The sequence below is a fragment of the Tenrec ecaudatus genome, chromosome 14 (genome assembly GCF_050624435.1).
Source record: "Tenrec ecaudatus isolate mTenEca1 chromosome 14, mTenEca1.hap1, whole genome shotgun sequence".
NCBI lineage: Eukaryota > Metazoa > Chordata > Mammalia > Afrosoricida > Tenrecidae > Tenrec > Tenrec ecaudatus.
This window is the reverse complement of record NC_134543.1, coordinates 30,855,343-30,868,874: the sequence shown is the minus strand read 5'-3', so window position 1 is coordinate 30,868,874 and position 13,532 is coordinate 30,855,343. Positions and strand designations below refer to the sequence as shown.

The following is a 13,532-nucleotide window of genomic DNA, read 5'->3' as shown; positions in this document are numbered from 1 at the left end:
GAATATCTGTAAAAGCTCCCAATAAAATGACTTGAATTTTAAAAATTAAATTATTAGCCATCAATTTTGGTTGATCAGTGAATCTTGTGCTCAGTATTTACATGTGGTCTATTCTGGACAGAAAATGAAATGTTGTCACCCCAGTTTATTATAACAAAGGTGTTCCCCCATATTAACATTATTTTAAAAATTAAATATAGTTTCAAATCATTAACATCAACAATGTATGAATTAATATATAAAAATAAGCACATATGCATAAATGGATTTAAAATAGAAAATTCTCATGAACTTTTGGAGTCCCCTCCATGCATACATACTTTCTGATTTTTTTGATAATTCATATGTGATTATTTAAAAGGACTCATTTTAAATCAGATCATAGTGATGGGAGATATGAATGTTTTATCAATTATAAGCCCACTGCCATCAGCATAGTGGTTATGCATTGGGCTGCTAACTACAAGGTCAGCAGTTTGAAACCACAAGCTTCTCTGAGGGAGAAAGACAGGTCTTTCTACTCCCGTAAAGGGTTACAGTCTCAGCTACCTACTACCTTGTCCGATAGTGTCGCGATGAGTCAGTATTGACTCAATGGCAGTGAGTTTGGTTTTGGGTTTGGTATCAAATCCATTTGCTCTTTCTCCCACTGCACTCTACTTTTCTGCTGCCTCATATATTATCTTGCAATGGCCATACAGAACTCAGATGATGGCCACAATTATGGGGTTTGTCAGAGAAGCTTAACAGGTGATAATTTAGGTAAGAAATGCTCAGGATATAGTTATTTAGTTAGGCCGGTTTCTTCTCTGCTGTGGCTCTAGGCAAGCTTCTCTCACCAACTTTCAACATCTTTTTTAAAAAGATCATTTTATTAGGGGCTCATACAACTCCTATCACAATCCATCCACACATCAATTGTGTAAAGCACATTTGTACATACGTTGCCCTCATCATTCTCAAAACATTTGCTCTCCACCCAAGCCCCTGGCATCAGGTCCTCATTTTTCCCCTCCCTCCCCCCTCCCCCTCCCCCATGACCCTTGATAATCTTGACCGATCTCCTTTCCTGTAACGAGAGAGAGGCATGCAGTGTTCTAATTCTTGCTCCCCTGTCATCCTGACGGGGCTGGCGCTGACTGAGAGGTAGACGATGGAGCTGGCTCCCCAGACGACATTTGTGCTCCCTGACAGCATAGAGCACATGCACCACTTCTTGGTGTTTTATTTGACTTCCTTTCTTTTTTTTTAATGATTCAGGTGAATATTAAAGAGCAAATTGGTCTTCCATTCAACAATTCATAAACATTTTGATTCATGACTGAAGGCAATCCCCACAATGTAAATAGTTGCTGCTCACTCACTTCCTCCCTGTGTTTACCATTTTCATTGCGCCACTTCCCTTTCTTGCCCTGCCATCTGAACTTGATCCCTGGACAAACGTTGTTCTGTCATCTCCACTGGTTGGTTGCTGTTAGGTGCCATCAAGTCAGTTCCAACCCATAGCAACCCTATGCATGATGGAACGAGACACTGCACGTCCCCCGCCGAATCCTCCCAATTGTTCTATGCCTGAGCTCCTTGCTGCAGCTGCTGTGTGAGTCCACCTCATTGAGGGCCTTCCTCTTGTTTACTTTCCCTACACTTTACCAAGTGATGTCCTTCTCTGGGGACTGGTCTTTCCTGACAGCATGTCCAAAACATGTAAGACAAAGTCTTGCCATCCTTGCCTCTAAGGAGCACGTTGGTTATGATTCCTTCCAGACAGATCGGTTTGTCCTTTTGGCAGTTCATGGCATTTTGAATATTTTTTCTCCAGCACCAAAATTCAAATGCATCAATTCTTTCTCTTTCAATCTCCAACTTTCACATTCATATGAGACAACTGAAAATACCACTGCTAGGATCAAGTGCCTCTTAATCCTCAAAGTAACATCTTTGCTTTTCAATACTTTAAAGAGGTCTTATAGGGCAGATTTATCTAATGCACTGAGTTTTTTTTTAATCTCTTGACTGCTGCTTCCAAGAGTACTGATTGTGGATCTAAGCAAGACAAAATCCTTGACAACTAAAGTCTTTTCTCCATTTATCATGATGTTATTTATTGGTCCGGTTGAAAGGATTTTGTTCTTCTTTTCGCTGAGTCTTCATCAGCAGATGCTTCAACTCCTCCTCACTTTCAGCATTCAGAGTTGTGTCATCTGCATATCACATATTCTTAATAATCCTTCCTCCAATCCTGATGCCACATTCTTCCTCATATACACCAGATTCTCTGATTATTTGCACAGTATACAGATTGAACAAATGTGATGAGATGATACAACCCTGAGGCGCACCTTTCCTGATTTTAAACCATGCAGTATTCCCTTGTTCTGTGACAATGCTTCCAATATGACAGCAATGCTCAAGCCACCACAGTTCCACACCCTGACCGACAGCTGGTGGCTGAAACCCTCCAGCGCACTTCTACTCTGTCCTATTGGGTAAATATGAATCAGAATTGACTCAATGGCAGTGCGTTTGATTTGGTTTTTATTGTATGGCTGAAAATTGAACCGGGCCACCCTTGATATTGGTCAGAGGACTCTCTGGGTAGCATGTAACTCTGACTCACCCTGAACGCAAATGTTAAAACCTGGGTTAAACTGGTTTCTTTCTTTCTTTCTTTCTTTCTTTCTTTCTTTCTTTCTTTCTTTCTTTCTTTCTTTCTTTCTTTCTTTCTTTCTTTCTTTCTTCCATTGTCCAGGGATACCAGGGCAGAGTAATAAAATACCAAACTTACGGGACTTGTACAAGTCACACAGACTAACGTTTATTGTTATTATTTAACATGACAAAAGCACAGATTCATAGAAGTTAAGCGAATCTCTCAAAGTCACACAATTAATTATGATAGACCCACAGCAAGAGCCCACACTTTGTGACTTTTAATATCATGTTCTTCCCACATCATATCATATTGTATCTCTGTATTACCCAGGAGATGATTGAATTTTTTGTTTGCATCTTTTATGTGTTTTTAAGAAATGTTTTCCATCCTGCTTTGACTGAAAATAAAAACAAAACAAACTCACTGCCCTGGACTAGATTCCAACTCAGAGAAACCCTACAGGACTGGGCAAGGACTGTTCCTGGGCGTTTCTGAGACCACCACCCACCTTTTTTGTTTTTTTAAATCATTTATTGGAGACTCATACAACTCTTCCACAATCCATACATATATCCATTGTGTCAAACACATTTGTACATTTGTTGCCATCATCATTCCCAAAACATTTGCTTTCTACTTGAGCCCTTGGTATCAGTTCATTTTCCCCCCTCCCTACCCACCCCACTCCCTATGAACCCTTGATAATTTATAAATTATTATTATTTTGTCATGTCTTACACTGTCTGACATCTCCCTTCACCCACTTTTGTGTTGTCCATCCCCCAGGTAGGGGGTAATATGTAGATCCTTGTGATCAGTTCCCTCTTTCTAACCCACCTTTCCTTTACCCTCCTGGTATCGCAACTCTTATTATTGGTCCTGAGGGGTTTATCTGACCTGGGATTCCCTGTGTTTCAAGTTCTTATCTTTACCAGTATACATCCTCTGGTCTAGCTGGGTTTGTAAGGTAGAATTGGGATCATGATGGTGGGGGGAGCATTAATGAACTAGAGGAAAGTGGTATGTTTCATCATTGCTATACTGCACCCTGACTAGCTCATCTCCTCCCCATGACCCTTCTGTAAGGGGATGTTCAATTCCCTACAGATGGGTTTTGGGTCTCCAATCCACATTCTGTGTCACCCCCCCCATTCACAATGATATTATATTTTTGTTCTTTGATGCCTAATGCCTGAACCCTTCGATATCTCGTGATCACACAGGCTGGTGTACTTCTTCCATGTGGGCTTTGTTGCTTCTGAGCTAGATGGCTGCTTGTTTATCTTCAAGCCTTTAAGACCCAAGGTGTTATATCATTTGATAGCTGCGCACCATCAGCTTTCTTCACCACATTTGCTTATGCACCTGCTTTTTCTTCAGCGATCCTGTCAGGAAGGTGAGCATCATGGAATGCCAGTTTAATAGAACAAAGTGTTCTTGCATTGGGGAGTACTTGAGGTCCAATGTCCATCTGCTACCTTTTTCTTTTTTTTTCATCTGCTCCCTTAATACTAAACCTATAAATATATGCATGTAGATCTATTTTCCCATTGTCACATATAAATATATTTACATGTGTACATGCCTGTATTCAGACCTCCATGAATGCCCTTTGCCTCCTAGTTCTTTCCTCTATTTCCATTTACTTTCCTCTTGTCCTACTATCATGTTTAGCCTTCATTTGGGTTTCAGTAATTTCTCTTGGTTACACTGCCCTTAATCAAGCCCTATCAGGGATAAGGCCAAACCTTTTTTTTTTAAGGCCAAACTTTTAAGAATATTCATTCACAACACCAGAACCATGCCTACCAGATTAATGCATGTCATAAAAAAGCAAGGAGGGCATTAAAATAAGTATATTATAGTCACAGGCCACCATTCACTGGGCACCCTCAAGGCAAGAGGTCTGAACCAAAGTCTAATCAAGGGCTGCCAGTTCTATTCTTGGGATAGCTGTGATCTGCTTCTCACACTAGAGAGTTTCAGCCTGAAGTCCAAGGGTTGCAAGTTAATTTGAGATAAAACCCAGTTCACTTAGTAGGGTTTCCACATCAAGTCCTTCTGCTGTGGCCTAGGAAGGATGTTGTGTGCCTTGAAAGGACAGAGGTTAAAATCCCAGTCATCCCAAAGACTGGATAGAAACTAGATCAAGAGTGTCCAATTAGGAACATGGTACCAGGAATATTCTCCCCTTGGGTTCTATACAATCATTAAACATTTACTGTTTTCCTACTGAGATGGTTCAATTAAGCCCTGCAGGAGGGAAATCAGTTAATCACAATCAACCCTGTTAACAATCATTCTCACTGCATCCTACCAGTGTCTTGCCCTCACTTTCTCTTACTCACATTCATCATGAAAGGGTGACTTTGTGGGAGTTACCAAGACAGTGGCTAGAAGAGCTATATTAAAGAATTCACGGCAATTCTCTACAATTAGATCTAATATTCCTAACCAGTTTAAAACCACCAGCCCCTTGGAAGGAGAAAGATGAGACTTTCTGCTTCCATAAAGAGTTACCATTTCACCAATGTAGAAAATAATAGTTTTCATTATTATAGCATCACATTGGCGTAACTATTATTTATTCTGGGATCTACGCGTGTGTGTGAGATTCTAGATGGTTTAGGAACATAACAACCATACAGGACAGAGTAGAACGGCGCCTCGGGGTTTCTGAGTCTGTACATCTGAGAAGCCGTCTCTTCCTTTCGTTTTTTTTTCCCCCACAGGTATATCAATGTTTGCTGCAGAAATTTCTATAATAGCAAAAAGATGGAAACAAAAACCAAGGGATAAACCAGCTCTGGCATATTCACACGATGAAACATTAAAAGTAAGAAATTCAGCCAGGTTGAAGAGAATTTAAGAAATTCACATCAGTGCGGAGAAGGCCATATGAAACTTTCTCTTGAGGGAAGCGCAGTCGTTCTGGGACGATTGGGGAGTTTCAGTTCTTAGTTGGGGGAACCGGTCCGTGACTGCCTGTTCCTGACTGGTCTCCAATGGAATACCGCTCCTGACCGCGGCGCGCGGCGCTACGCCCTCCCCGTCGCCCCGCTGCTCCGCGCGGAGGCAGCGCCCCCTACCGGCCTCCGCGGGAGGACCCAGCCGGCCGTCGCGCTATCCCACAATGCCCCACTCGCGCCGCTCTATGGGCGGGGAGACGGGATGGCCGCCGGGGTAGGGATTCTGCGGAGGGCTCCTGGAAGTGCGCACGCGCACTGACCCCGGCGGGCCTTAGCAACCAGAGCAGTGACAGTAGCAACGGCCGGAATGGTGAGTCCCCTCGAGCCCTCCTAGCCCCAGAGAGGAGGAGATAGGACGTGGAAAGGCTGGTTTTGGAGTGTCAAGGATGGAGTGCCCTCGAAAGGCGCAAGGGAGTCGGGAGCGGTCGCCAGCTCCAAGGAGTCAGGAGCCTGAGGCGAAAGAGATGCCCAGGCTGGGGTGGTGGAGCTGTGGGCCGCCTGGGTAGGCTTGGAGATGGGGTAAGGGTGGAGGGGCTCTGGCCAGAGAAAAGGAAGGACGAAGAGCAGGGTAGTCTCTATAAGGGGCACGAGGGCGAGAAAGGTGATGGGAGGCACAGTCTGGGTAAAGTAATTCCTCCTCGAAGCGGGAGGGTTGGGAGAGGGGTTTGGTTACTCAAAGAATGTGTCAAACGCCGACCGCAGCAGTATTTAGAGTGTGTAGTGTGCCCAGGTTTTCTTCTGCATAACGGTGAGGATAGTTATTTGGTAACCCTGAAACCCAGGGTGATATATATGTCTATTAGGGAAGTGCTTCCCAAGTTTCTGTGTGCAGAAGTTGATTTTTCTCCCCCTGGAGTACACATTGTTACAACTGAATATAATTCACAGGGAGTAGGATTCAGGAATGTGCATTTTGACAATGCACCTCAAGGGACCTTAATGTTGGAGGCCATCCCACCGCACTTGGAGAAATACTATTTAGATTTATGCTCACCCTGCAGTCTATCCAATCAGAGTTCTTGTGGCATCGTGATTTCACTTGCAGATGCTCCTCAACTCTTCTGGTCTTGCTTACAAACAAAACAAAAACACCACACAGCCATCCAATCAATTTTGAATCATGGCTCCCTACAGGGTAGAACTGCAACTGTTGGTTTCTAAGAGTGGAAAGGCTCTCATTTCTCCGATAAAGCTGGTGGTTTTGAACTGCTGACCTTACAGTTCATAGTACCACACATAACCACTATGCTACCAGGGCTTTTACTTGGTACTTCCAATTTTAAGTGTGAAAGTGATGTTAGTTGGCTTCAGATCCAGTGAAAGCTGGTGTATAACTAAGTATGTGATTGTCCTGCCAGCTGGAGATGTTTATGGACACTAAGTATAATCACTTGTTTTCTTTTCATGATTCCAGTGCTTTGTAAAGTGGGCAGAAATTGAGCCCAGGAGATTGAAATGATGAGAAGGTCATACTGCCTCATCCATCACAATACATGCTACTCTGTTACAAGTAATTCCCCACCCCCAATTGCCTTCCTTACTTTATTCCACAAGTGTGTAGCTGAAGACCATTGATAAGGAAGCTAAAAAGTTCTGGAATGTAGGTTTATATTTGGGTAAAGAAAAGCACAACTCTGAGTAGTTGTAGACATCTCAGCCATGGAGATTACTGAAATCAGAATGGGTGAATCATTGAAGTTTGTACCGAGGCTGTACAGTGTTGGTTCTGGGACCCTCCAGAAGACTTGTGTTTTCCTTGCCCATATAGTATTTTTAAATGTTTGAATTAGTTATTAAAATGGACATATTTCACATTCAGACTCAAATTTCTTATTCTCTGAAAAAATTTTATTACTATATTTCACATTTGTATAATACTGACATAGCATGATGTCCTGCAATTATAATTGGCAGCTTCCCTCCCCCCCTTAATGGTATATAAAATAAGGGTGCTAATTACAATTAATGGAATTTTAGTGTTAGGAGGCTTCAACAAGGTCTTGAGGAAATTCCATGATCTTTTCACTCCATTTTTCCATAAACTTTTTGAAGCCCTGGTATTTGAAGAAATGTAGTATTGGGTAACTCGGAGTTTCAAGTCTCTCTTCAAAACTATTGTCTGGAATCAAATAGAACTTGTCCCAATGAACTTTGTTTTTAGCTAGCCCTCTTGACCCATTAATGAATGTAAATAAAGATGGTGTGGAGCTGATGTCTGACTTCAATTCATAAGGATAAGGAAGAACTAGAATCAAACTCACTGTCAGCTCAAGGCTGATTCTTACGAGGCAGAGATTCAGCTATGCTTTTACTTGCTAATCATTTCCGACACCAACTGTCTCTCCCATGCACCTTCTGTTTCTCTGCTGGCTTCAAATATTCATTGTAATGTCATACAGGACTCACAGACAATACTCGTGCAGGAAATAACTGGTTACAATTAAATAGCAGGACTGCTCAGCATGCACTTCTTTGATCAAAACATCTTTTTCTCAGCCATGCCCACAATGCCTATGGTTCTTTATTTCTCAGCCAGTCTCTACTTGGACAATGTTACAAAGCTGTTAGCTCAATACTGATAAACTCCCCAAAGGCATTGCACTTCTCCAGTAAGCCTCAACCTGAAGGCGCTCAGCTCTGGCTTTTTGAGTCTTCAAGCCTAGCTCTCCAGCTGCTTGGGAGGCATTCCACTCTGCCAGCATGCACCCAGCTTTCGTGCTCTGATCCACCAGTTTGCGCCCACTGTCTTGCGCCCAGCTATCTCTGCTTCATTGCTTCCTTGCCACTTCTGTGGTGTCACAGCTTTTTGTCTCCGTGATTGAGGAAGTTTGGTGAAGGGACCATGAAGTCCAAAGGATTTCCTCCACTTTTGTTTCCTCTTTCTTGATAGTAGTGAGATATCTCAGCTCTCCCTTCTGTGTCCGAGATGACTCATTTTAAAATTAGTGGGTTGGCAAAACCGAACAATTCCCACGTTGAATTCCATATACCCATTTTGCATGGTTTCACCCTATAGGGATGTCAAATACCTTATTTACATGAATAGTAATCCCCTTTAAAAAACCAAACTCTATAACTGTCCTTTGCCTCCTGGTTCTTTCCTCTATTTCCTTTTACTTTCCTCTTGTCCCACCATCATGTTCGGTCTTCATTCAGGTTTAGTAATTCCTCGCTGCTACATTGCCCTTCATTAAGCCCCAGTTGGTATCCTATGACCTTCCTTCCATTGATTATAGATCACTTGTATTCCCTTGTTCCTAGGTTGGTTCTCCCCCGCTTGCTTTCTCCTACCTCCCTTGCGCCCATATCCTCCCGGAATCATTGGTCCTATTCTTTTTATCTCCAAATTATTTACCCCGCCTATCTTATCTAGATAGATATGCAGATACATTAATAAGTGCAAAAACCAGGCAAAGCCAAATAAAATAACAAAAAGGAAGTCAAAACCAACAAAATAATGACAACAGGCAAAGGACATTTATAGCAGCCTAAAGCCAGGCAAGTACATATGTAAATACATATATAACGAGAGGGAAATAGAACTATGTACTCATATCTATATGTTAAGAATTAAGGTTGCAGATGGACATTGGGCCTTGACTCAAGTACTCCCTTAACACAAGAACACTTTGTTCTAACAATCCGGCATTCTGTGATACTCACCTTCCCGACATGATCACTGAAGACAAAATGGGTGCATAAGCAAATGTAGTGAAGAAAGCTGATGGTGCCTGGCTATCAAAAGATATAGCATCTGGGGTCTTAAAGGCTTGAAGATAAACAAGCGGCTATCTAGCTGAGAAGCAACAAAGCCCACATGGAAGAAGCACACCAGCCCATGTCATCACAAGGTATCGATGGGATCAGGTATCAGGCATCTAAGACCCAGAATAAAACCATACCCAAGGTGAATGGGGGGGCGGGAGGCATGGAGTGGAGAGCCAATGCCCATCTGTAGACAATTGGACATCCCCTCACAGAGGAGTCACAGGGAAGAGATGAGCCAGTCAGGGTGCAGTATAGCACCAATGAAACACACAACTTCCTCTAGTTCTTTGGTGCTTCCTTCACCCCTCTTTCATGACCTCAGTTCTACCTTACAAATGAAATTAGACCAGAACATGCACACTGCTACAGATAATAGCCCCAAATACAGGGAATCCAGGATAGATAAACTTCTCAGGGCCAACAATAAGAGTTAGAGATACCAGTAGGATTAGGAGATGGTAGGGTGAGAAAGGGGGAATTGATCACAGGGATCTATCTAGAACCCTCTCCCAGGGATATAAGTAATGGAAAAGTGGGTGAGGGGTGATGGAGGATGATGTAAGATATAAAAATAATAATCTATAACAGATTAAGAGTTCGTGAGAGAGGGTAGATGGGGGAGAAAGGGGGAAGAAAGAGATAGCTGATATCAGGGGCTCAAGTGGGATGAGAATGCTTTGAAAATGATGATGACAGCATATGTGCAAATGGGCTTGATACTCAGAGCCCCCAATAAAAGTATTTTAAAAAAAAGAAAAAACTGATTTTAAAAGCCCTGTTTTTATAACACATGCTTATACCCCAGACAGTAAGGTTAAAAGGCCTCACATACGTGGCCTTTCTTCTTATGAAAAATAAACCAACCAACTCACTGCCATCGAGACTGTGCCGACTCATAGTGACCCTATAGAACAGGGTAGAACTGCCCCTGCAGAAGCCCAGGCTTTCTCCTGCTGGGTGGCTGGTGATTTACAACTGCTTAGCTTAAGGATCACACAACCCAGTACATAACCACTCTGCCACCAGGACTCCTTGGTAAGACCCTGTGGAGGCCCACAAATACCTCCTCTTTGCATAGGCCTACCCTGTTCTTTAGGTGCCCTGGTGCAATCTGAAAAGTTAGCACTTCAAAACTACCAGCTGCTCCACAAGAGAAAAACTGGGCTTTCTATTGCTGTTAAGAGTTACAGTCTTGGTAACTCACAAGGGCAGTTCTACCCTGTCCTAAAGGGTCATTATGAGTTGGCATTGACTTGATGGCAATGAGTTGTGAGACCCAGTTATTTAGGAGTTCCAAAATCTTTGGCTAGAAATCAAAAACCCAACTAAACTCACCACCTGAGAGTAAATTCTGACTCATGGTGGCTCTATAGGACAGGGGAGAACTTTTCCTACTGTAACTCTGTACAGGAGTAGAAAGCCTCATAGGTTTCCTGCGGAGCAGCTGGTGGTTTTGTACTGCTGACTGCGGTTTGGGCATTTGTCTTTTTTGCTCCTGCTACCTGTAGGAAAACCAGTGACCACATACCATTAATACATTGTTGTTTTCACAGTGTGGTGAAGGTGTTCTTGTGTGTCTTGTGTGTGATTGTGTTGATTCCTATTTGTAGTGACTCTGTGTGACAGAATAGAACTGCCACATCGGGTTTTCTAGGTTATAACCCTATGGAAGAAGATCCCATGTCTTTCTCTTCAGAAGCTGCCAACATTCTGTTAGCAGCTGGGCACTTAACCCTTGACCCACACAGCTGCTGTTCATAGCAGCTACACATACATAGGTACTGTACTTAAGAATGTTTCCAAAATGTCTACTAGGTTTGTCTGGGGGGGGTTGTTTGTTTTATTTCTTCCGTCAATAGTTCCAATTTTTTTACATCCTCACCAACCTTCAACTTTTGCCAACCTGAAGGACCTATTTTAATATTGCATTGTTTGAACTTCACTTTTACATGTTAATTTCCAAATTAAACTCACCCTGATCATCTTATTTTAAAATAAACATCTTCCCCACTCAGACACAGACATCTCATGCCCCTCACCAAACTCATTTTTCTTTCTTTTTTTCTTAAATCATTTTCTTGGGAGCTCTTACAACTCATCACAATCGATATGTACATCCATTGTGTCAGCACATTGGTTGCCATTATCATTTTCTTTCTACTTGAGCCCTTGGTATCATTTCCTCATTTTTCCTCTCCCTCCCGAACCCTTTATAATTTATAAATTATTATTATTTTTTCCTGTCTTACACTGTCCATTGTCTCCCTTCACCCACTTTTCTGTTGTACATCCCCCTGGGGGTGGTTATATGTCGATAGATCATTGTGATCAGTTTCCCCTTTCTACCCCATCTTCCCCTTACCCTCCTGGTATTGCTACTTTCATTATTGGTCCTGGATTCCCTGTGTTCCCAGCTCTTATCTGTACCAGTGTACATCCTCTGGTTTAGCCGGGTTTTTAAGGTAGAATGGGATCATCATGGAGGGAGGAAGCATTGAAGAACTAGAGGAGAGTGTATGTTCCATCAGTGCTATACTACATACTGACTGGCTTGTCTCCTCTCCGTGACCCTCTGTAAAGGAATGTCGAGTTGCCTCCAAATGGGCTTTGCGTCCCCACTCCGCATTCCTCCTCATTCACAATGATATGATTTTTTTGTTTTTGATGCCTGATACCTGATCCTATTGACACCTCGTGACCACACAGGCTGGGTGCTTCTTCCATGTGGGCTTTCTTGCTTCTCAGATAGATGGCCACCTGTTTATCTTCAAGCCTTTAAGACCCCAGACACTATATCTTTGATAGCCGGGCACCATCAGCTTTTTTCACCACATTTGCTTATGCACCTGCTTTGTCTTCTGCGATTGTGTCGGGAAGGTGAGCTTCATGGAATGCCAGTTTAATAGAACAAAGTGTTCTTGCATTGGGGAGTACTTGAATGGAGGCCCCATGTTCATCTGCTACCTTAATACTAAACCTATAAATATTTGCACATAGATCTATTTCCCCATCATCAAATAAAAATATATTTACATATGTACATTGCCTATATTTAGACCTCTATAAATGCCCTTTGCCTCCTGGCTCTTTCCTCTGTTTCCTTTTACTTTCCTCTTGCCCCACTATCATGCTCAGCCTTCATTTGGGTTTCAGAAATTCCTCTTGATTACATTACCCTTGATCAAGCCCTACCAGGCCTCCTACACCCTCCTCACCACCGATTTTGGATCACTTGTTGTCCCTGGGTTTGTTGACACCATTTCCTTTCCCCCACCTCCCCCTATCCAATGTCTCCTCAAAGGTGTTGGTACCTCCAGAAGTGTTTCTCCTCTAGATTGTTCATCCAGCCCATCTTATTTAGACAGACCTGAGCAGATAATAACATGCACAAAAAACAAGACAAAGCAAAACAAACAATAAAAAACAACAACCACCACCACAACAAAAACCAATGAACTATAAATAGTTCAAGGTCTGTTTGTTGACCCATTTTTCTTTCTTCTAGAGCTTAAACTCAGTGCTGTTGAGTTAATTCCAACTCATAGTGACCCTTTATAGGAAAATTATACACCTTTTTTAGCAGTTTTATTGATATATAACTCACATGCCATAAATTCGATGGTTTGAATACATGGAAAAGATTGTGAAAGCTGTAAATTTTTAATGAGAGCAGATAACCTTAACTTTTCCTACTATTGTGGAGCATATCACCTTCTAATATGTCATAATCACCTTAGGACCTGAGAGTGCTGTGAGTTAGGCATTGGGTTGCTAGCCATAAGTTCAGCAGTTCAAACCCACCAGCCACTTCACTGGAGAACCACAAAGCTGTCTGCTCCCATAAAGAATTACAGTTCAGAAACCTTATATAGGGGTCACTTGGAGTCAGAATCTACTTGCAATCAGTGGGTTTTCTAGAATGTTGTTGTTGTTGGGTGCCATCAAATTGGCTCCAACCCAGAGTGACCCTTTGCGTAACAGAACGAACCACTGTCCGGTCCTGTGCCATCCTCGCCATGGCTCCTGTGCCTGAGCCCATCGAGGCAGCCACTGTGTCAGTTCATCTCTTTCAGGGCCTTCCTCTGTTTCTCTGCCCCTCCACTTTACCAAACATGATGGCTTCTCCAGGGACTGCTCTCTCC

At 42.6% G+C, this 13,532-nt stretch overlaps 1 protein-coding gene across 1 annotated transcript in view; it reads left to right on the top strand.

Annotated features, from left to right (window-relative positions):
• The first annotated feature begins 5,809 nt into the window (after window positions 1–5,809).
• The window catches only part of DNAL1 (dynein axonemal light chain 1), a 64,632-nt gene continuing 56,909 nt past the window's right edge, over window positions 5,810–13,532 (top strand). Inside the window, exon 1 of the mRNA XM_075530727.1 lies at window positions 5,810–5,932. Within this exon, the coding sequence (XP_075386842.1) occupies window positions 5,930–5,932 (3 nt within the window). The 5' untranslated portion in view covers window positions 5,810–5,929. The remainder of the gene's footprint in view (window positions 5,933–13,532) is intronic.